Genomic DNA, 23,873 nt, shown 5'->3' with positions numbered 1-23,873 from the left:
ATTGTTAATATAAAACAATATAATATAATCTCTATACGTGTAAAATTCTTAATTTGGTGATTCTACATAAAAACTTATTTAAAATAGTGTAAAACATTATCAATTTAATTTATATCATGGCTACTTTTTTTTTATGTATTTTTAGTTTCATCTATCCATATGACATCCTTAATTTGATTTTTATAAATGAAGCCCTTCTTAGTTCTTACATTTAGAAATCAAATTCAGAATGTATATATTTCCGTGTAGAGACTAAATTAAGAAAGTACTAGTTTCCAAATAAAGGTAAACATCGACTAAGAGTCGTTTGATATAAAATTTATCAAAATTGTGTAATTTTGAATAGATACATACCATTGACTTTTATTGAAATTATGTAATTTTGAATAGAAACCACTATTAAAAGTTCTTTGACGAAAAATTTACATTGACTTAGAGTACTTTGATAGAAAATTTATCAAAATTGTATAATTTTAAAGATTTAGATACACAGAGACACACTCAAAGACATGCACACACATATACCTAGATACAAACACACAAACAAACATAGACACACACGCGTACACGCACACACATACAAAGAATTTAAGAATAAAACTTTAATGAACAGAAACCTCAAAATTCATTACGAAATCACAAGGAAATCAACTCCAAAGAGTTTATCCTTCTATACGGAAGCAAAACAAAAATATTACAACGAAGAAAATAAAAAATTAAGAAAACCTAACGCTTTGCTTTTTTAATGTCGCTTTCAAGCTATGAAGCTTTATGCTTTCTCTTTGAACCTTGAACTTTTTATAGCTCCGAAAAGTATTCTTGTTTAGATTTTGTTCACAGTTTCTTAGTTACAATTTTCCAAAATTCTCAGTTTTTGTGTCTTTTTAATCGCGGACTCTATTTCTTCATATCTTTGCTAATGAATTGCTTCCAATTCTGTTTCTGAGATATTGTAGATTTTATTCTCTTATTCTTCTCCTCAAATTTCATTTCCCACTTTGATTCAAAGAAGCAACTTGGACTTTCGCGCATTCAACCCATTCGTAGAAGTAAACACTTCCTTCACACTTTCTAGTCAAATTATCTACTTCTTGTAACCATTAAATTGTCTAGTTAGACCATCTACTCTGACTAAAAATACCAAAATAGCAGCGATAATAGTTAAGACCAAAATAAACTCAATTAGATTAATCTTAATTAAAATATTTGATTTATTCATGATTTTAGTCAAAGAATCTATGATTAAAGCTTCAAAGTGGAATAAAGTTATGCTCATCACCGACATTGTTAGAGTGGGAAAAAAATAAAACCTTTGCATGGATCTAACCCACACTAATGTTGAAAAAAGGTATATACATACATACATATACATACATATATATATATATACACACACATACATATATATATAGAGAGAGGGCTAGGTGAACACTAATGTGAGGGCAAAACATAAATTTGTATGGGTCTAGCCCATGCTACAATTAAAAAAAATAAAAAATTATGTTACAATAAGAGGGTAGGGTGAAAACAAAAAAAGAGCCTTTATGTTGGTCTCGATAAATAAATAAATAAATAAATGTATTTATTGAGAGGATCCAGCCCACATTACACCCACGCTTAAATAAAACAATTGTTTGAGTATATGGTGAGTTGGGTCAATGTTGGATATGAAAGAAATATTAATTTAAAATTTCTTCTAACCTGATTAGGAATTTAAAAACCTACCTATATCGATCAAAAACCAAAATCCAATTCAAAAATCCAAATATAATATGTAATTGTAATCATAAATCATAATCAAATATAAATCCTAGTTCTAAATCCATATGCAAACACAAACCCAATATGAATTGTGAACAAAAATGAATTACAACATCAAATGTTAAGAAAATAATTTAAACAAATGTTAATCAAGGAACATAAGGTAATCAACATCAACAACTAGTGAACTAAAATGTATATGCGAATTGTAATAAAGAATATTTGATAAGCTGAAGGAGGTGCAAACAATATATGAAAACTAAAAATAATACAAATACAAGATTAAGAAAATAAAGTGTTTTATTATACATCATCGGATTGAAGATAAAACTGAAAGTGTCTGTGGAAAAAAATGGAAGCAATTAGAAGAATAAATAGAACACTTAGTACATTAAAAGAAATATCAGGTAATTAAAGTTAAACTTCAAGGAAAGGGTTGATCATCATAATATGCAATATAATGAAGGTAGACCTAACTCGTACAAGTGGAAATGTAGCTAAGTTTTCGTTCCATCATCATAACTAGTTGTTGTTGTATCAACCTGATTATGTCCTCCAACTATGCAATCCTTTACTGTTCTTTGTCAGCACTATGAGTTGTTGTGTCATCTTTTTTTATTTGCTTCTTTGACTTGTTGACAAAGTTAGTCATTCTTAGCCAATTGATCAGTGTAATAAGTGGTAGAAGCTAAAAAGGAGGGTTGAGTGAGGGATGTGAAAGTTAAAAGATAAGTTTGTAGTGTCATATACTCGACCTTTACTCTTCCTCCACCAACATATTTCCAACATTGAAGCTTTGTTGTTGCATTTATTTGGTGGACATTAGAAATTGATCTTTCGAAACTATCTAATTATATAGTCCTCGGTGGTAGGTTTCCTACACAATTATTGAGAATTGCAAATGTTAAAAAATTATGTTAAAAATATAAATAAAGTTAGAAATACAACCAACAATAACTTACACTGGTCTCACAAGAACGATTATCTATCCAACCACCTTCTTGTTGTTGTGAGTGGCCAGAAATAATTCATTACATTCAACTAGGAAACCATATTTACGTTTTTGACAATGGTTGTACAATTAAAAACAATATATGTTACACAACTAAAATCAATTACATATAAGAACATAAACCATAAGTAATCAATATTCCTTACCAGGCCCAATACAATGTCCAAGTGTGATTTACAGTCTGTTGAGTGCAATGTTCCACCCCGAGTTGAAGACCGATTTATTTTGTTTTGACTTTATTTTTCTTTGAACTTTTGGGCATCCCAATAGTTCAAACTTTCAACCCATGTTTCTTCTCCTATCCAAGTAGGTCTCGAGCCCCTTGTTCTAGCTTTAGTCAACATGTCACATAGTCGTTTGCTTACTTTGGAGTCGTGGACCTTTCTTATTTGCCCTCATCTTGAAGGACCCAAGTCACCCTACTCTGTAATACATGAAAACAAACAAGTCAGCCTAGTGATATTGATAATTAGTTTATTTTTAATTCGTTCTAATTAATAATTAAAGTCACCTTAAATTCAGTCCACCATTAATATGACCCCCTAAGTTGTGAACTAATAACATGACCAATCACTTCAATAACATGATGGTTAGGTGTCCACCTATAAAACAAAAGTTCAACAAAAATGTTAAGCATTAATTTTGGATAATGAACTAAAATACTAATAACAAGGTAAATGTATCCTTGACCCAGAGGTTGGATGGTAACCCTCCCAATAGCATCACGGTGGACGTCCTCAATAGAAAGATCATGGTCGTAACTAGGAGGATTGGCCTCAACTACAACATGATCAATGACCTCATGTAGGGGTAGGAGTGAGGGAACAAGGATCATGTGAACTAAGGGAGCGGGGATCGACTGTATTGGTGCATTCCATATTCATGATATGTTGGTCATAACATAGTATAAAATAACCTAATGTGCGTTAGTATGTCAAGTCAACAAATGATCAACACACAAGATGATCTTATGATATGAGCATATACGTTTTGATGATAACAAACCCTATAAAATATGTTATGGTATAAAGAAGATGAGCAAGACCCACTAACACCAACACATTAGACGACACAAACAACAAGTTGTTAGACGAAACAATGACACGTGCTTAAAGCAAAAGATCTGAGACGATCCAACATCCGTGTTTATGTTATAGAAATATTAGAAGTGGCTAAAATATCTAAAGAGAACACTAGAAATGAAGAACGTTGCACATATAAGAAGATCAAATGAGAAAAATTCGCATTAGAAGAAGTTATCATTAGACAAAAGATATATCAGACAAAACTCGTAAGAAGCTCACACTATGTGATAGGTCAGACAATATTGAGAATGTATCAAATGATGCCACTAGATTGGATTAGACGAAGTAATTCAAAAGATTTTATTAGACAATCCTAATGCTCACAGTCTCATTAGAAGATTTCATCAAATGAATCCCTTGAACAACACAAGACAAACGATATTGAAATACTTGTTTACAAGTCATCATACGAACACTGAAGATGCACATATAAGACCATACAAGCATCTTCATCTCGTTAAACGAACCACTGCGACAAAAAAGTATTCATAGTTAATATTTACATTCTTGGAATGTTTTATGAAACTATATTTATGTTTTCAAATCTTATTTGACATTCTTAAATCATAGAAAACATTATTTTTTAAATAAGATTTTTGGTTAAATGATTTTGGAAAATTTATGTACTAACAATATTTTCCTATAAAGTCTTAAAAAATAGAATATGAATATTTTCTATATTAATTTTTTTTTTCAAAATATGATTAGTGAAATAAAATTCAGGTTAAATATAGTTATGCTAGAACGTTCTAATCTTATATTAACTTTGAAAGAATTTCAAACTGCGTAAAATATTTGAAACTACATATATCTCACATAAGTTATCTCTAATTAACTGGGTATTGAACTTAATTGTCAGGGATTGCTCCTAATATATAAGTGATATTGAATCTAGTTCTCTTAAACAATGTCCACATAGGTAGAAAAGGACATTACATTTTAGTTTTAAGTAAACTTCAATAATAAATAAATATACTACTAATGAATAGCATGAATTATATTACGTATACTAATTAAAAAATAAATTATATTATATGATAAATTTTATTTAATAGTCAAAAATAGAAACTTAATTATTTAAAATTAATTTTAAAAAAAACCATAACTAAGGACAACAATCAACGAAGAAGAACAACGGTGACAATGAAAGTCATCCACAATATCCTTTTCAAATAAAAGAAACAAGGCTAATTTTGGAATTTTAAAAATATAGGAATTTTGGGCTCACCCAAGATGGCCCATATGTGTGTTGGTCTTAAGCCGAAAGGGTTGATTGGATCACATTCGGGCCTCCGTGTTACGAATTTTGCTTTTTTTTTCTATTACTTTTTTATTAATTATAACATTTTTATCACTTATATTTAAAATATATTAATCATTTATTCATAAATTTAGTTGTAAAATTTATTTATACTGATGTGATTTGTAAAATAATTTAAAAATTATTTTTTTGGAATTGTTTTACAAATTATATGGGTTTCTGGAGTTTAAACATTGTAGTTAAGTTCTATAAAGACTTTTCTCAACATCCAGCAAATTTTTATATATCTTTTAAATTTTTTTGACGCGAGATTAACGTGATAATTCACATGATATTACATTTAAGTACCTATCTACTCTTAAGCCAAACATGGAAGCCACTAAAACACTTAAGGTATCTTGTATAATATGTATAAAAATCTGTATTATATTCAGAGTTGATGCAAGGAAAACTGTAAGTAAATAAACTTTTCAGATAAAAAAGTATACATTATAAAATTAAAAAATAATTTATATTTATTATATATTTAATATTGTAATTAAATGTCAAACAGCCTTTCTAATAAAATTATAAAAATCTGTTTTATAATGATTTTTTTATTTTTTTATTTCACTCTTAAGATATTAAAAGGTTGTATTATAAAATAGAACAAAGAGGAGTGAAAGAGAAAAACGAAGAAAAAGAATATGAGAAAAAATATTTGTTCTATTTTGCTATTGAAATCAAAGTAGATGGTCCAAATATATACAAACAATACATTCATTTTAGGTTAACTATAGAGATATAATGTAAAATAAAGAGTTAATAAATGTTAGAATAAAAAAAGGACAGAATAAAGTTAGACACTTGTACAAAGAGAAACAACTATGAATTAGAAAAGATAAAATTGAGATCAGTTTCCTTCTTGTATCCATATCCTTTGATATCCCCCGCAAGTTGGAGAACAAATATTAATGAGACCTAACTTGGAACAAATACTCTTGAAAGATTGAAGACTTGAGACTTTGGTATAAATGTCATTTGCTATGTGGTGGAAATGGGAAGTAAATGCATGAGACTCTTCTTCAATTTTTCCTTAGTAATGTAACAATCTATCCTATTTCTATGTGTTTTATACGCTCGTGAAACACTAGATTTGTTGCAATGTATCTTGCTGAGTCATTGTCATAGTATAAAAGAGATGATTTCTCAAAAAGAACTTTGAAATCTTGAAGAAGATAAGTTAGCCATTGAATTTCACTTGTAATAGTGGTTGTTGCCCGGTATTCAACTTCACAAGAACTCTTTGATATTATTTGATTTTCAGGAGATGAGGGAATTTAAAACCAGTCACTAATTGTCTTGAATCACTGCAGGTGCTCCAATCACTATCACAAAAGGCTTTTAGATGATCATAGATGGTTCACTAGCAATCTCCTCTTTATCATTTCCTGCCAATATTATATCATTCACACACACCAATAATGTTTTAAAAGATCATTCAGAAGAATTAATGAACAAGGAATGATCATTCATAAATTGAGTATATCTTCCATAAAGCAAAAAGGATGACAATTTGGCAAACGACTCTCTATTGATTTCTTAAGGCCATATATTTTTTTTTAATTTACAAACTAGTCCTGGTTGAATAGAAGTCAATCCAGGAGGAGCAACCATGTACACATACTCTTTCAACTCTCCATGTAAAAAGGCATTGTGTATGTCTAACTATTTCAATTCCCAATTATAGATAGACGCAACAGAAAGAAGAAATCTTATGGTGGTCATCTTTGTTACTAGAGAGAAAATATCAAGATAGTTAATGTCTTCTATTTGTATGTATCCTTTGCCACTAGCCTTGCTTTATAATTTTTAACTATCCCATTAGTTTTAAATTTTATTTTGAATACCCATTTGAAACACCTATAGCTATAAGAAAATTGTATGCAGGACAAAATCCTTCTGTGGGAAGCTTTGACGACGTTCAAGCAATCACACTAGAACTTGGCCTGGTGTCTATGTGGTGATTTCAATGTCGTAAGGAGGGCCGAGGAGAGGAAAGGGATTAGAGGTCATTCAAGTCAAAAGAAGGAGATGGAAGGTTTTAATAACTTTATTGAAACCAATGGTTGGGTGGACATTCCGTGTGTAGGGAAAAAGTTTACACGGTTTAAAGCAAACGACACTGCAAAGAGTAGACTAGATAGATTTCTGGTCTCGGAAGAGTGGCTTCAATTTTGGCCGGCAGCCAAACAATATGTGCAACAGAGAGTTGTTTCGGATCATTGCGCTCTAGTTTAAAAATCATGTATAAAAGATTGGGGGCCAAAACCTTTCAGAACCTTTGATGTGTGGTTAAAGGAACCGGGGTTTACAATAATGATAAAGGGTAAGTGGGAATCGTATCAGATGGAAGGTAATATCATATCTGTACTCAAAGAAAAGTTGAAACTCTTAAAGGCGGATCTTAAAGTGTGGAACAGAAAAGTGTTTGGTAGTGTGGAATCCGATAAGAGACGTATTGAGATGGAAATTGAGAGTCTGGATGGGGAGGACGACATTGATGCTTTAGAGGACGCGGGGAGGTTGAGAAGGTTGGATTTGCTCAGTCAACTGGGGTTAGTTAATAAAAAGTTAGACTCCGTGTACAGGAAAAAAGCAAGAGTGAATTGGCTTAAACATGGGGACTTTAACTCTAAATTCTTTCATTCTGCGATTCGATGGAGAAGGCTAAAAAATGAGGTCAAAGGTGTTGAGGTTGACTCTCAATGGTGTAAGGAACCGGAAGTTGTAAGGAGGGAAGCAAAATCACTCTTTAAGAATAGGTTCAGGGCTACGCAGGACTTTGGAGTACATTTGGGTTCGGTGGAGTTCAGGTCTTTACCATCGGAAGTAAGCAGAAATATGGTTGTCAGTTTCTCCGAGGAAGAAGTGAAGGATGCAGTATGAGATTGTGGAGGATCAAAAAGTCCGGGCCCGGAAGGGTTCAATTTCAATTTCATCAAAAGCTGTTGGGAAGTGCTTAAGGCAGATGTTATGGCAGCGGTGCAACTTTTTCACACAACAGGGTCTCTCCCGAAAGGTTGCAATGCATCTTTCATTGCACTCATTCCCAAAGTAAGAGATCCGTCTACGCTTGATCAGTTCAGACCCATTTCTCTTATTGGAGTGATTTATAAGATCATCACGAAAGTTTTGTCAAGTGGCATGAAGAAAGTTATGTCGTTAATCATTGACGAATCTCAGTCAGCCTTTATTTGTGATAGAGGACTCTTAGACAGTGTCGTTATGGCTAATGAGGTCCTTAAGGATATTAAGAGAAATAGGAAAAGTGGGGTGTGCTTCAAGGTGGACTTCGAAAAGGCATATGACTCAGTAAGATGGAGTTTTTTGTTTGATATGCTCAACAGGCTTGGCTTCCATGACAAGTGGATCTCATGGGTTAAAGGGTGCTTGGTCTCATCGTCTGTATCGGTATTGGTTAATGGGAGCCCTACAGAGGAATTTAAACCCCACAGGGGGTTGAGACAGGGTGACCCAATGGCCCCTTTCCTTTTCCTAGTGGTTGCTGAAGGCTTAGCAGGATTGGTTAGACAAGCGTTGAGGACGGATGTTCTTAGGGGACTTAAGGTGGGAAGGAATAGTGTTGAGTGTTGCCTGCTACAGTTCGCAGATGACAAGCTCTTTATGTGTAAGGATTCCTTTGATAGCATTTTTGCAATTAAGGCTATTCTCCGTTGCTATGAGATTGTTTCGGGCCTGAAAGTCAACTTCCATAAGTCTAAGTTGACTGGCATTAAAGTGGACAGCTTTGCTATGAGCACGTACGCTAAAACCCTGAATTGCAATACGATGAAGCTACCTTTCCAATATTTGGGGGTTGAGGTGGGTGGAAATCCGAGGAAGAAACAATTCTGGGATCCGGTAGTTAAAAAGGTTGAAGCGAAACTTAGCTCTTGGAAAGGGAGATTTCTTTCTATGGCAGGACGAATTTGTCTGTTAAAATCGGTGTTCACAACCATACCTTTGTTCTATCTCTCTATTTTCAAAGCCCCTGTAGCAGTGTGCAATAAAATCAGTAGTATTCAGAGGAAGTTCTTATGGGCTTGGGGAAAACAGAGCAAATCGATACCATGGGTTAGCTGGGATAATGTGTGTAAGCCTTTAAAGGAAGGAGGCTTGGGGGTGAAGGAAATGAAGACCTTTAATGTGGCTCTCTTGGCGAAATGGAGATGGAGAATCATGAGTAATGAAGGAGGTAAATGGAAAGTGATTATGTCATCTAAATATGGTTCAGTAGTAGAGAATATACAACTTAGGTCGAAATACCAATCATGGTGGTGGAAGGATCTCACCAAAATATGTGGTGAAGGTGTAGCACACGGGTGGTTCCAAAAGGCCATTGGGTGGAAAGTAGGCAACAGAGCCGTAGTGAGATTGTGGGAGGATGTGTGGCTTGGGAACGAATGCCTTAGATCGACGTACCCTAAACTATTCTCATTGTCCCTCGACCAAGGTAAAAAGGTGGGGGAGGTAGGAGAATGGGAAGAGAATAGGTGGCAGTGGAATTTGAGTTGGAGGAGAGATAGGTTTCAATGGGAGACGGACCTGGAGGTTGACATGTTATCCAGACTTAGTATGGGTGCAATATGTAAGGACTCCTTTGACCAACTCCTATGGAAGGGGGACCAAAAGGGTACGTTTTCGGTAAAGTCAGCATATTCTATGTTGGCTAATCACCAAATCCCAGCTTCAAGGGAAAGTGTGTTCAGTCTCCTTTGGCAAGCAAAAGCCATGCCTAAAGTTCTCACCACTGCATGGAGAATTCTTATTAATAGAATCCCTAGTAGAGTGAATCTGTTTAGAAGAGGAGTGCCTGTGACATCAACCCGATGTGCTCTTTGCAATCTGTCAGAGGAATTATCTCAACACCTCTTCCTAGAATGCGTCTTTGCACAACAAGTGTGGTCTCGGTGTTATCGATGGATTGGTATTTTAGGGGCCCAAAATAAGGATCTCATGAACCACTTTATTAACTTCCATCTAGCACATCTCTCTAATAAACAAAATCAGGTGTGGTTAGGCTTTTGGGCGGCTATCGTGAGCTGTATTTGGGAGCATAGGAATTTAGTGGTTTTCAGACAAGGGGTGCCCGACTCCGATGAGATTTTCCAGAATGCACAGATGTTGTCCTGGTTATGGTTAAAACACAAAACAACAGGCTTTTCGTATGCTTTCTCCGATTGGCTCTTGGATCCGAATCAATTTCTTATCTTGGTTCGCTGAATGTTTTGGTGATCGTGCTGGAACAGGTAAGGTATATAAGGGAATTGAGGTTGTTTCTTAGTAGGTAAGGTGGAGTGGTTTCCTGTCTTCGGCAATAGTCATGTTTGGGGAGGTGTGCTCCCGGGAGTGGGGGAGGCCTCTCTCCGGGTCAGGCCTGTGTTGTTTTCAAAGATGTTTGGTTTTTTTGGTGATGTATTGTTGTCTAGGCAGATCATGGCTTACTTTTTCATTTTTCAAAGATTACTTGGAGCTCTGACAGATCACATTCCAATGGTTTGGTAGGGGTGTGGTAGGAAGGTAGGTGTGTGATGCCGACAATCTCTCTTTGGCTAGCTTGATCATCTTCAATTCAGATCTATGTGCGGCTATATAGGGCGGGAGTACGCATCATGTAATCTAGAGGATGCAGTCTGTTGGGTTAAACGCTTCTCAGCATATCTTGGCTGTGGGAAATCAAAACAATATCTGCTGGGGAGGGGATGTTTTTATTCTGCATGTGTGCTTGGTGTGTTATACAATTTTACCGGGGGAGGCTTATTCCATGCCTTCCTTGTAGCAATACCTCTGTTCCTTTTCTTCGGGCATACCCAACCAATAGGATGGAATGATCATCTTTTGCTTGGTTTGCTGAGTCTCAATTCGTATCAGTGAGTTTTGGCAGGTACTGTGATGTTCAACTACAGGGTTGAAGGCTTGGTCTTCCTTTGGTGCGCTGAACCATTGGTGCCACAAGTTCTCTCAGTGGCGGATGCTAGTGTGCTGTCTAGGCTTTGGTCTGGTTCCTTCTCCCGGTGTTCATGGTGTTAGTTTGCAGGATTTGCTAACCCCAGGGAAGCCTCGTTGGGTGTTTTAGTTGAGTAGCAGTAGTAAGGAACTGGCAGAAACAGGGAACTAGTTGATGCAGCTTGTTGTGTCAAAGTAGTATCGAAGATGGAACGTTGTACCAACATACTATCTGCCAGTTCTTTTCTGGTTTTTGCTGTTATTATTGTGACATTATGCCCTGAGGCGTGCAATTTGTGAGGAATTGTCCAGTTATCTACGTCTTGGATAGTGGCCATTAGTTTTGCCAGGTTGTGAAGAACGGCTACAAGAACTTACAGGGCGATTCCAAAGTTCAACATGGGGCATCAGATGTAGATGTTGAAGAGTAAGAGGATGTTGGAGTTTTTGGTTGGTTCGCGGGGAAGTTTGGAGGCATTGCTATCACAGTGTGAGTTTATTCTACTAGTGGTATAGAGGTCTGTGCAAGGCTTTTAGCTTTTCTTATCAAACAGTTTGGTCTCTCATCCTTAAGTGGGTGATCTCTCTGTTTTGTTTGGTTTGTTTAGTATGGTTGTAAAAGGGCTGGGATACCCCTTTGTATCCCTTTTAATTTAATTCCATTCTTTGCTGATAACAAAAAAAAAAGATGTTTTTATTCTTTTGTGTGTATATTTACATCACTTCATGTATAAGAAATATATACTAGTGTAGGGAGTTTCCCTCTCCAAATTACAATTTAATTAAGTAGGGATCCACTAATCATGAGATTCTATTATTATTAAATTAATTGGGTACAATATTGCATACAATACTTGCGTATAATTTGATAATTATTATTTCCTTAATACCCCTTCAAGTTGGTAGGTGAAGATCATGAACCCCCAACTTGTGTCGTAGCGTAAAAAACTGTTCCTTGCCCAATGCTTTCATAAAAATATTTGCGAGTTGATACTGTGTCGGTACATATGAAGGATTGATTATCCCGGCTTGTAATTTTTCTCGCACAATGTGGCAGTCTATCTTAATGTGTTTTGTGCATTCATGAAATACTGGGTTTGTTGCTATATGTAATGTCGCTTGATTGTCACAGAAAAGTTGAGCTGGCAAGTTACATGGCACCTTTAAATCCTACAAAAGATATCGCAACCAAACTATCTCCAAACAAGTATTGGCCATCGCACAGTATTCTGCTTCAGCTAATGATCTTGATACGTTTTTCTGTTTTTTTTACTTTCATGAGATAATAGAAGAACCAAGAAAAATTCAATACCCAGATATTGATCTTCGAGTTGTCTGACAACCTCCCCAGTCTGAGTTGCAATAAGCTGTCAATGTCAGATTGTTCTCGGATGGCAATAGCAATCCTTGTCCCGGTGATCCTTTGATGTACTTTAGGACTCAAATTGCGACATCCCAATGAGGTTTCCATGGAGTCTGTATATATTGACTTAGGGTCCGAACCGAAAATGTTATGTCAGGCCGAGTAACCATGAGGTATATCAGTCATTCCACGAGTCGCCTGTATTTAATTGAATCCTTTAATAACTCTCCATCGTCTGGTGTGAGTTTTAGGTATTGCTCCATTGGAAATTTGTTTGGACGAGCACCTGTGAGTCACGTATCCTGCAAAATATCAAGCGCATATTTTTTTTGGGACATGTAAATACCAGCTTTGGAACGGGAAAATTCAATCCCTAGAAAATATTTTAAGTCTCCAAGATCTTTAATGCAAAATTGTTGTAATAGACAGTCTTTAACACGTTCAATTTTTGTCAAATCATTTCCTTTCAAAAGAATATCATCCACATTAATCAAAAGGGTAGTAAATGATGAGTTATTTCGTCTTGTGAATAGAGAGTAGTCTGTCTTGGACTGTTGAAATCCTACAGATTTAATCACATGAGAAAATGTTGAAAACCATGTCCAGGATGCCTGTTTGAGATCATAAAGGGATTTGTTGAGTCGACATACAATGTTCTCCCCTGTCGATGATGCCCGGGTGGCAAGTCCATGTAAATAATTTCATGCAATGTGCCATGTAAGAAGGCATTTTGCACATCTAGCTGATGAGTAAACTAATATTTGGTTGCTGCAATGGTGAGAAGACACCTCAAAGTTGTTAATTTTGCTGTTGGTGAAAAAGTTTCAGAATAGTCGACACCTTCAATCTGAATGTACCCCTTTGCGACAAGGCGCGCCTTATATTTGTCAACGCTGCCATCTGAGTTGTATTTTATTTTATAGACCCATTTGCATCTGATGGGTTTCTACCCAACGGGTAACAGTGTCAAGGTCCACGTTTGATTTAGCTGCAAGGTGGAAAGCTCTTCGTCCATTGCTTTTTGCCAATTTAGATCAAGGATTGCTTGAGCATAAGTGTAAGGTTCTTTGGTGGTTGTGATGTTAGCAAGACATGCACTATGTGTAGAAGAAAATCGTGAATTAGAAAGAAAATGATGCATAGGATACCTAGTTCCATTCGACCGGTCTTGGGTAGTGGTCGAATGATTGGCTTGGGATCCCGTTACGTAGTCTTGAAGTCAGGATGGTGGGGTTGATGTGCGACTGGATCGTCGAACAGGAAGGTCGGTTGGAGAAGGTTTGGTAATGGGTGCTAGATTTCTTGGCATGGGAGAAGAAGATTGGTCTGCTGGAGGTTCAGGTGCATTACGATGAGTAGGAAAAGAAGGTTGGTTTGATGGAGGTTCAGGTGCATTGTGACGAGTAGGAGAAGAAGGTTGGTTTGATGGAGGTTCAGGTGCATTGTGATGAGTAGGAGAAGAAGGTTGATCGAGTGAATGTTGGACAGGAGTGGGTAAGTCAATGTTAATAGTGGACAAAATACCTTGTAATGGAGGTAAGAATTGCGTCTACGACTATTGGCAGAATGGGAAAACACTTTCATGGAAGATGACATCCCGACTTGTAAAAAAAGTGCATGCATTTATATCAAATAATTTGTATGTTTTTTGATTGAGAGGATAACCAATGAAAATACACTGTCGAATGCACGGATCAAATTTTTGCTTAGGTGAAACAATAGTTGCATAACAGAGGCAACCAAAAGTTTTTAAGTGAGAAAGTGAAGGTGGATGATTATGTAACATCTAAAAAATGTGATTTATTTTTCAGTAAAGGTGTTGGCAAGCGATTAATTATATATGTGGCGGTTAAAACGCATTCCCCCAAAATTCTAATGGTAAATGGAACTGAAATAGGAAGACTCGTGTTGTTTTTAAAATGTGTCTATGTTTGCGTTCTACTACTCCATTTTGTTGAGGAGTGTAGACACAAGTGCGTTGACATTCAATACCTTTTTTGAGAAAAAAATTAGAAATAAATTCCAATCTGTTGTCAACGCGGATGGTTTTAATAGATGCCTGAAATTGATTTTGTGCAAAAGTAATGAATGATTCTAAAAGATGTTGGGTTTCAGACTTGTGATTCATAAGAAATAACCAAGTACAGCTAGTATAGTCATCGACTATAGTGAGTAAAAAAACGTTTTCCAAAATGAGTTGGGGTTTTATGAGGACCCCAAATGTCACAATGCAATAGATTAAATGGAGAATGAGATTTTATTGTGCTTAAAGCATAGGGTAGCCTTATCTATTTAACTTTGGAATAAATACTACAATTATTATGAATGAGAATGAGATTTTTACTGATAGGTAGTAAGGAAGATGCAAGTTGTAGACACGCCAGAGAAGGATGTCTGAGGCGCTTGTGCCATAAATCAGGGTCAGTCGAAATTTGAGATGCGTGGGCTTGGTTTGGAAGACGGGACATGTAGTATAAGCATGCATGTTGTTTACCCGAGCAAATCATCTTCCCCGTAGCCAAGTCCTGCAAAACGCAACCATGTGGAGTAAAAACGACACAACAATTTAGTCAACTGATTATCTTACTAACGGACATGAGATTTAAATTAAAAGAAGGAACGCAAAGAACATCTTTGAGAGTGATATTGTCATTAAATTTAATTGTGCCCGTAGATGAGATGGGCACAGTTGAGCTTGTGGGAAAATTAACATTTGGAATAAATGATGATGAAGTGTGTGTGAAAAATTGTGAATCAGATGCAAAATGATTGGTTGCTCCACTATCCAAAATCCATGGTTTCGTAAAAGCATAATTAATAGAGGAGTTATGGGCAAGTAGACCTGTAGTGCTAACAAACGTGTCACTTTTATCATTATTGTTGAGCGAGTAAATAGCCTTTGCCAATTGCTGAATTTGCTCGACGGTGAAGCCTTGTACAAGGTTTCTATCGGACTTGTTACTGGTGCCTTCTTTGCCAGACATGATCTTTTATTTAGTGGATAAGAATGGAGAGGCTGTCAGAGCACCAAGATCGGTGCTCTGATACGAAAATTGTATGTAAGAAGATGGAAAAAACAAAGAAGATTTTTTTATTCTCTTGTGTGTATATTTACATCACTTCATGTATAAGAAATATATACTAGTGTAAGGAGTTTCCCTCTCCAAATTACAATCTAATTAGGTAGGGATTCACTAATCATGAGATTCTATCATTATTAAATTAATTGCATATAATTGGGTATAATGTCGTATAATATTGTATACAATAAATGCGTATAATTTGATAATTATTATTTTCTTAATAATGGCAACTTTGTCCTTAGGTAGAAGAGTACTCTTTCATGTTTGATTTAACTCCAAAGCATATATCTCACATTGTATAGTTTTTCTCCAACATTCTAGTTTCACAACTTCAGAATAATTTTTTAGCTCAACATGTGAAGAAAGAGACATAACAAAATATGTGTAAGAAGGTGATAAATTGTTATAAGACAAAACACAAATGAAAGTATATTTAACTCTTGAAGATGTATTGGAAACATTAATATTATAATTACAATCCTTTATATACTTAGGTGGTCTTTTTATTCTTGTGCTCATTCGGACTCACTAATCTAATTTAGAATTTTGTTATGTGTTATGATCTTCATTGAGATTTTGGTCTATATGGGAACAAACTTCTTCTGGAATCTCAGTGTGTGATTCACAATTATTATTACTGTTATTTTCAGCATCATCGCATGGTGTAAGAATGACTTGTGATGGCTGACTCAAAACATGTTGATCTTCAGTAAACAAACTTTGGTAATGAATGTTAGGATTATTAGTTTCATTGCTAGTATGTTGAACCCTTTGATATGGAAAAACATGTTTATAGAAGACAACATCCCTAGACACAAAATTTTCTCTAGATTGAATATTCAACAAAACATACCCTTTTGTCCCCTTTTTAAAATCAATGGAAACACTTTTAGATGCCCTTAGATCAAATTTTCTTCTATTTGTTCACAAAGTGCTAGCATAGCAGAAAGATCCAAACACCTTTAATCCATTCAAATCTTTTTTGCTTTACAAAATGACAAATATCACAAAGGATTTATTATATGTAACAAAAGAAAATTTATTCTTAATAACATCAATACAATTTTTTGAAACATGTCGTAATTGAAAATGCCAAAGGATTTCTATATCACTAGCACTGACATTAACAATATTGATGGTATGTGTAGATTTGGTGGGTTTGATTTGAAGCTTCTGATAGGATGGGACCATAAGTATACAAAGCCTATCTTGCGTCTTAGTTGAACCAATAATCTTTAAGTAGTTCTCCTTAATGTGTTAGCCATTAGAGTCAAAGGTAAGAACACAAGATAAGTTATCAATCAATTTTGTTACTAAAAGAATATTAAAAGTGAAGCAATGTTTATAGAGAACATTGTCAATGACATGGTTTTCATTGAGAAAAACACTTCCAGAATAATTGGAAATGACTTGATTTCCATTTGGTAATTTGACACAAATAAGATTAATTTGATGATATGAAGTTAAATGAGTTAAGGATAAACAAATGTGGTTAGTAGCACCACTATCAAGAATCCAAAAACTGAAGGAAGAAAGAAATTTATTACCAATGTGTGTTGTCTTGTTGGAAGTAATAACAAAGACTTGATTAGAAATATTGTCATTGGATTTGGATTATTGTAAAAGAGCTAACAATGCTTTATACTGCTCATAAGTAAAACCAATTTTGGAGTCACTTCTGATTGAATCTTCAAGATTATGCTCATCATTATTAGAATTTTGTTTGAAAGAAGAAATAATCTCTTGAAGATCAAAAATATGAATCATGTCTCCTTGTGACTACCTCTCCTTTAAATTATTCCATATGTCAAAGGCATTGTCCATATAGATGATGCTCTGTGCGATGGATGGAGAAATAACCTTGAGCATCCAATAAACAACCATCATATTCTATTCTTTTCCTTGACGTAGTTGGGCCATCCTGGACCTGAAAATAATAAGCTGGTATGAATGGAAGCTTTTATGGTTCCACCAATGAAATTTATCTTGTTCTTTGAAATGAGGCTCATTTGAAATAAATGAGACCAATCATGATAGTTTGGTCCCTCAAGAATAATAGGGAAAATGAGAAAGGAATGATTATTAGATGTGCTAGCATTGTAAGGTGAACAAAGATCTTGTGAGGGGTCAACAACTTCACCCATAAGTAAATGTAGCAACCATAACTCTAATACCAGATTATAAAAATAACAAAGAGGAAAAAAGAGAAAAAGGAAGGCAAAGAATATGAGAATGAATATTTATTCGGTTTTGCCATCAGAATCAAAGAGTGATCATAATATATACAAACAATACATTCATTCTAGGTGTAACTAAAGAGAGAGAATGTAAAATAAAAAGCCAATAAAGAGTAGAATCAGAAAAGACATGTACCGGTAGGTAATGCACTCCTAAGCATGATCCAACTCCCTAATTTGGCCCAGTAACAAAAGACTCATGATAATCATATAAATAGGCATAAATTCCAAGAATCAGGCACGTCATCATATAGTATTAATAGCACCGAGTGTTGAATACCGAATTCTCACTTGAGCATCGGAGTGCCTTTTGCAAGTACCATCCGAGCCTTGGAGTTCACGGAGACCAAGAGGCAGAGTGACGAAGGAAAAGCAAGAAGTTTGTTTTGAGAGGAAGGGAAGAAATGCAAACTGATTGACAAAGGAGTAGCCTGAATCGTTCTATTGGTTCCAACCCCGTTCGAGAACAATTGGCGTCAACCATGGGGCCGAGAGAATTAGTGTGAAGAAGAAGGTAGATGGTGTCAACCAAAAGCATGGTGAACGAGAAGATGTCCAATTTTGAGCAGATGGTGCTCTTTATATCTCTGCAAAAGGAGATAGTTGAGATGAAGAGAAGGAACGGGGAAACTAAGCAGAAGAATGAGGATGAAATTCTAGCTTTCCGAAAAGAGAATGAAGAGATGAAGAGGAAGTTTGTAGAGGGGGGTCCATTTGTCGGGCTAGCCAACCTTGTCGGGAGGTCCTTCACCACCCCCATAATTATTGAGGAGCTGAACGAAAAAATACACAATCAAGAAGCTGACGACGAGTCCTATTTGAATAGGTTGGTCCCTGCGATTGATATTTTGGACTTGACCCGACACCTATTCACTGGTTCTATAGTCGGAGTACCTTTACCGGCTAGGTGGAAGGGCTTTAACAGGGACCGTTACGACGGTATGATCGACCCTGATGAGCACACGAACGTGTACACCATGCACATGAGCTTGTATACCTCAAACAGTGCCGAGTGTTACCCACCTCGTTGAAAGGAGGAGCTTTTAGCTGGTTTACAAAGCTTCCTCTAAACTCCGTAGAGTGTTTTAAGATGTTGGTGTCCAAGTTTGAGACATAGTTAACTACCAATCAACTGCATCACCTAACATCCATTGCCCTAGTCAACATTCGCCAAGAGAAGGGGAAATCCTTGAGGAAGTTCATCGATAGGTTTGGTAAGATAGTCATGAACATCCAAAAACCTGAGTCTGGACGTGGCCATGCATCACATGGTCACAACCCTACGACCGACACCGTTTGTCAATAACTTGAGCATGGAGCCAGTTGCGAGCCTGAACGAGCTTACACGAAGGGCCGCTAAGTTCATGCAACTAGAGGAACTGAGGGAGTTCAGGAACCAAGTCGGGGTTGAAGCAAGAGGATATAAGGGAAAGGAAAAGGAGAAGGAGCTCCAGAACCGACCAGTTGTTGGTCGAGGAGATAAACACATGGACAACCACCGATTCACAAGATACACCTCCTTAAATGCCGAAAGAGGAAGGATTTAGATGAGGCCTAGAATTCCGATCTGATTCCACCACGAAGAAGGGCTGCAAGTCTTCAAAACATCGACCGAATTCGTTGATGTCGGTACCACAGAAACAGTAGACATACCATTGAGGAGTGCCAAGCCCAAAAGGACAAGATTGAGGAACTTATCCAAGTCGGGCACCTTCGGTGATTCGTGCAGGGGGACAGGGGTCGAAGTGGTACCCACAAAGAGAAGAGGCGACGAAGTGAAGAGACTACTCCCCTCAGAAGACGAGGGAGGACGACCGTCGACCTGAGCGTCGGCCGAGAAGGGAAGACCCTCCGAGAAAGGAAGCAGGGAGGGGTGGCCGAGAGGTCATCAACACCATTGCTGGAGGATTTGCTGGGGGTGGTAGCTCCAACAACGCCAGGAAGAAATACTTGAGAGCGGTCCATCAAGTGAACACTATTTCTTTTTGACCGAGAATGCCTCCAATCATCTTCACCGATGAGGACTTCAAGGGTGTCGACCCTTCACAGGATGACCCTGTGGTAATATCGGTCGACATTGACAAGTTCACCCTCATGAAGATGTTGATGGATCAGGGGATCTCGATGGACATCCTCTACTGAAAACGTTCAAACAGATGAGGATAACCGAAAAGGAGATGATGTCGTACGATGATCATGTCGTCGACTTCTCGGGTGAGAGAGTAGGTACCCGAGGGTATATCGAACTTTATACCACCTTCAGCGAGGGAAAGGCAAGCAAGACCATCAAAGTTCGGTATTTGGTAATAGACGCCAACACCTTTTACAACATTATGCTAGGACGACTGTCCATCAATAGGTTGAGGGTGATTATTTCCACACCTTATCTAGCCATGAAGTTCCCGTCGGCATCGAGAGACATTCTCACGGTGCACGTAGATAAAAAAGTGGCACGAGAATGTTACGTAAAAAGCCTAAAGGTAAAGCCTACATGGTAAGACGTTTGTCGTGACCGATCCCCTAGGAGAAAATCCTCTCGTGGACGGAAGTTCCCTCGAAGAGAAGCTCAACCAGTACGCAGAGAGCACATAGTTGCTTTAGTGTACCTAGATCCCCAAACGGTCGAGCCAAGACTTGAAGCTAAAGAAGAGTTGCGCCAAGTCTCTTTCCTCGAAGAGGAGTACAACGTCTGCGTGGAATTTTTTTTTTAAATAATATTGAAGTGTTGTTTTGTATATTTAGTCATCATATTTTAAGATTAATTTTAAATTATAACATTTAAATAATAAAATATTATAATTGATATATTTAATTCACTTTAATAAAAAAAACTCTTATACCGTATTTATTTTTCTTAAAAAATTAATAATTAATAATTTATAATTAATATATATAAATATTATTGATAATTATATTCATAAATATTAAAAATCTGAAAAGGCCTACATATTATAAATAGTTTTGTATATCTCTTTCATTAATAACTATAATATAATTATTTGTACAGAAAGTAATTATCTTACAATTTATATATTTATAATTAATTATTTTAAAAATACAATTTATTTTTAAAATAAATAATTTCTTTATTTCCCTCCAATAGGTTTATTCTAACAAATGAACATTAAAATACTGTATAAAAAAAATCAAGTTTAGAATAGGAAATAATTATGTTATTTGTTATTTCTTTAATCTCTAATTTCAATAATTAACTAATTATTATTATTAACGGAAACATAGATGTTGATATTGTTTAATTTTACCATAAATTTATATGTATTTTAATATTTTAATATTTGACATATTTGTGTATTTTAATTTTTAATATACCGTGCATGTATATGTGTATTTTTTATGATAAAAAATATTTAAAAATATGGATACACTGTGTTCCTGTAATATTAAAAAATGAAAATACATACTTTTAAATTACAGGAAAAATGAAAGATCTTGAATGTGAATCTTTATAATCTTCAAATATTGGAAGTCGATGGAAGTGATGATAGACGATGAACCATGTGATCTTGTATAATTACTTTACAATTATTTTATTATTTTTATCGAGTAATTTATTATGTGTTTTAATTAAATATTTTATTATTAATAGGAGTTATCATGTTTGCTTAGTTGTTGTGAAAATATTTTCCATTTGATTGGGTGGCTACTGGTTGAAGTTCTCATAGTTAATTTCAATTTACATATTTAATTTTTACATAAAGATTAGAATCTTCAAATTGCAAAGTGCATGTCGTGAGAGATTCATGGTCGTGGTCGTGGTCGTGGTCCTGTTCCTTCACAAAATTTTCCATCTGTGACTCGCAATGCTGGCTAAAGCGTGGTGTCAGTATTGGATGCAAAAGCCTCAATTCCTCTCCTTCCTCAGAGCCATAACAACTGTTCCACACACGTTTCTTCTCACTGATTCTCTCTACCTAAAGAACCGCGAACTCCACGCTCTCATAAAACGCAGGGACCTCAACGCTGCACTTCCACTGTTCCACAGCATGCTACTGCGTGACACTGTCACCTACAACTTGATAATTTCCGGGCTCCGCGAGCAACCAGAATACGCTCTTCGTTTCTACGCCGAAATGGGTTCGCTTGGAATAGGAGAAAGCTCGACCACGTTCTCCTCTGTTGTAGCGGTTTGCACCAACGCCGCTTTTTTCAGAGAGGGTGTTCAGGTGCATTGCAGGGTGGTCAAGCTTGGGTTTTCATGCAACGTGTTCGTTGGTGGTGCACTTGTTGGGTTTTACACGCGTATGGGGCTAAGTCGGGTGGCACTGGAATTGTTTGATGAGTTGCCAGAACGAAATTTGGCTGTCTGGAATGTGATGCTGCGTGGGTTGTGTGAGCTGCTTCGTGTGAAAGTGGAAGACTTGTTAGGGTTTTACTCTCGGATGCGTTTTGAAGGTGTGGAGCCAAATGGGGTTACGTTTTGTTATTTGCTTTGGGAGTGTTGTAAGCAGAGACGGTTGCATGAAGGAAAGACGATTCATGGGTGTGTTTGGAAGGTGGGTTTGGTGGAATCGAACGTTTTTGTTGCCAATGCTTTGGTGGATTTTTACTCTGCGTGTGGGTGTTTGGTTGGTGCAAGGAAGTGTTTTGAGGCCATAGAAAATGCGAATGTTATTTCGTGGAACTCGTTGGTTTCTGTTTATGCTGAAAACAGTTTGCTGCGTGAGGCTTTTGAGGTGTTTAGTGTCATGCAATTGTGGGGGCGAAGGCCATCAATTCGTTCTTTGGTGGGGTTTTTGAATTTGTGCAGTAGAAGTGGAGAGCTTTGTTTCGGGAAGCAGGTACATTGTCTTGTAATGAAGATGGGTTTTGATGAAGGGAGTGTGCATGTTCAGTCTGCTTTGATTGATATGTATGGAAAGTGCAGAGACATTGAGGGTTCTGTGGCTGTATTTGAATGCCTTCCCAAGAGAACGTTGGAGTGTTTCAACTCATTGATGTCCTCTTTGTCTCATTGTGAAGCCGTTGAGGACATGGTTGAATTGCTTGGTTTGATGGTCGATGAGGGTCTTGTGCCGGATGAAGTAACCATATCAACCACATTGAAGGCATTGTCAGTGTCGGCTTTAGCAAGTTTTACGAGTTCCCAGTCACTGCATTGTTATGCATTAAAATCTGGACTCGGAGGACATGCTGCAGTTGCCTGTTCCCTCATGGATGCATATTCAAGAAGCGGGCATGTGGATCTTACTCGTCGAATTTTCGAGAGTCTTCCTTCTCCAAGTGCTATTTGCTTCACATCCATGATCAATGCGTATGCTCGAAATGGAATGGGAAAGGAAGGAATTGCAGTGCTTCAGGCTATGATTGAGAGGAGACTAAGGCCAGATAAAGTTACCTTCTTATGTGCTCTAAGTGGTTGTAACTACACAGGACTAGTTGAGGAAGGAAGGGTAGTTTTTGAGTCGATGAAAGCTCTTCATGGGGTCAATCCAGACCGTCGCCATTTTTCATGCATGGTGGATCTCTTATGCCGCGCGGGACTTCTCTATGAAGCTGAAGAGTTGCTGCTACGGGCACCAGGAAAAAGAGACTCTTTTATGTGGAGCTCTTTGCTTAGAAGTTGCAGGGTCCACAAGAATGAAGAGGTTGGAACAAGAGCAGCACAAGTCTTACTTGAGCTAGATCCAGGTGACCCTGCAGTGTGGTTGCAAGCTTCAAATTTTTATGCAGAAATAGGGAAATTTGACGAGTCAAGGCAAATCAGAGAAGTTGCTCTAGCAAGGAAGATGACTAGGGAGATTGGTCATAGTTTAATTGAGATAAGACAGTGACGGGAAAATAGCGTTCCTGAATTGATGAAGCATTTTAGACCCATTATTCACACACGATAAAATAATCATGTCAATTTGCTGAGCTGATGGAGATGTTTCCTGAGATAGTAAGGTATTGTCTATTTGGGCCATCCTACAATCTAAGGGAAAGGTTTCCTTTGGGAGGAGTTCTTGGTGTGAGTATGCCAGAAAAATGAGGGTCGGTATTTGCTCCCATGTTTAGTGTAACTAACTGGCAGCTTCCAAAAATAGAAAAATATTTTCCCCCTTTTATGTTCCGCATGTTATTAT

At 36.5% G+C, this 23,873-nt stretch overlaps 2 protein-coding genes across 2 annotated transcripts; both read left to right on the top strand.

Annotated features, from left to right (window-relative positions):
* The first annotated feature begins 7,477 nt into the window (after nt 1–7,477).
* LOC137839058 (uncharacterized) lies at nt 7,478–8,047 on the top strand. Its single transcript, XM_068648186.2, has one exon. It carries the CDS (start codon nt 7,478–7,480, stop codon nt 8,045–8,047), a length of 570 nt encoding a protein of 189 aa, XP_068504287.2.
* Nucleotides 8,048–21,611: 13,564 nt separating this feature from the next.
* Nucleotides 21,612–23,582, top strand: LOC137806556 (PPR superfamily protein). Its single transcript, XM_068606751.1, has one exon. The coding sequence runs from the start codon at nt 21,612–21,614 to the stop codon at nt 23,580–23,582; it is 1,971 nt and encodes a 656-aa protein (XP_068462852.1).
* The last annotated feature ends 291 nt before the right edge of the window (nt 23,583–23,873 follow it).

The sequence above is a fragment of the Phaseolus vulgaris genome, chromosome 3 (genome assembly GCF_051622355.1).
Source record: "Phaseolus vulgaris cultivar YP4 chromosome 3, ASM5162235v1, whole genome shotgun sequence".
Taxonomy (NCBI): domain Eukaryota; kingdom Viridiplantae; phylum Streptophyta; class Magnoliopsida; order Fabales; family Fabaceae; genus Phaseolus; species Phaseolus vulgaris.
This window is presented reverse-complemented; position numbering and strand designations above follow the sequence as displayed.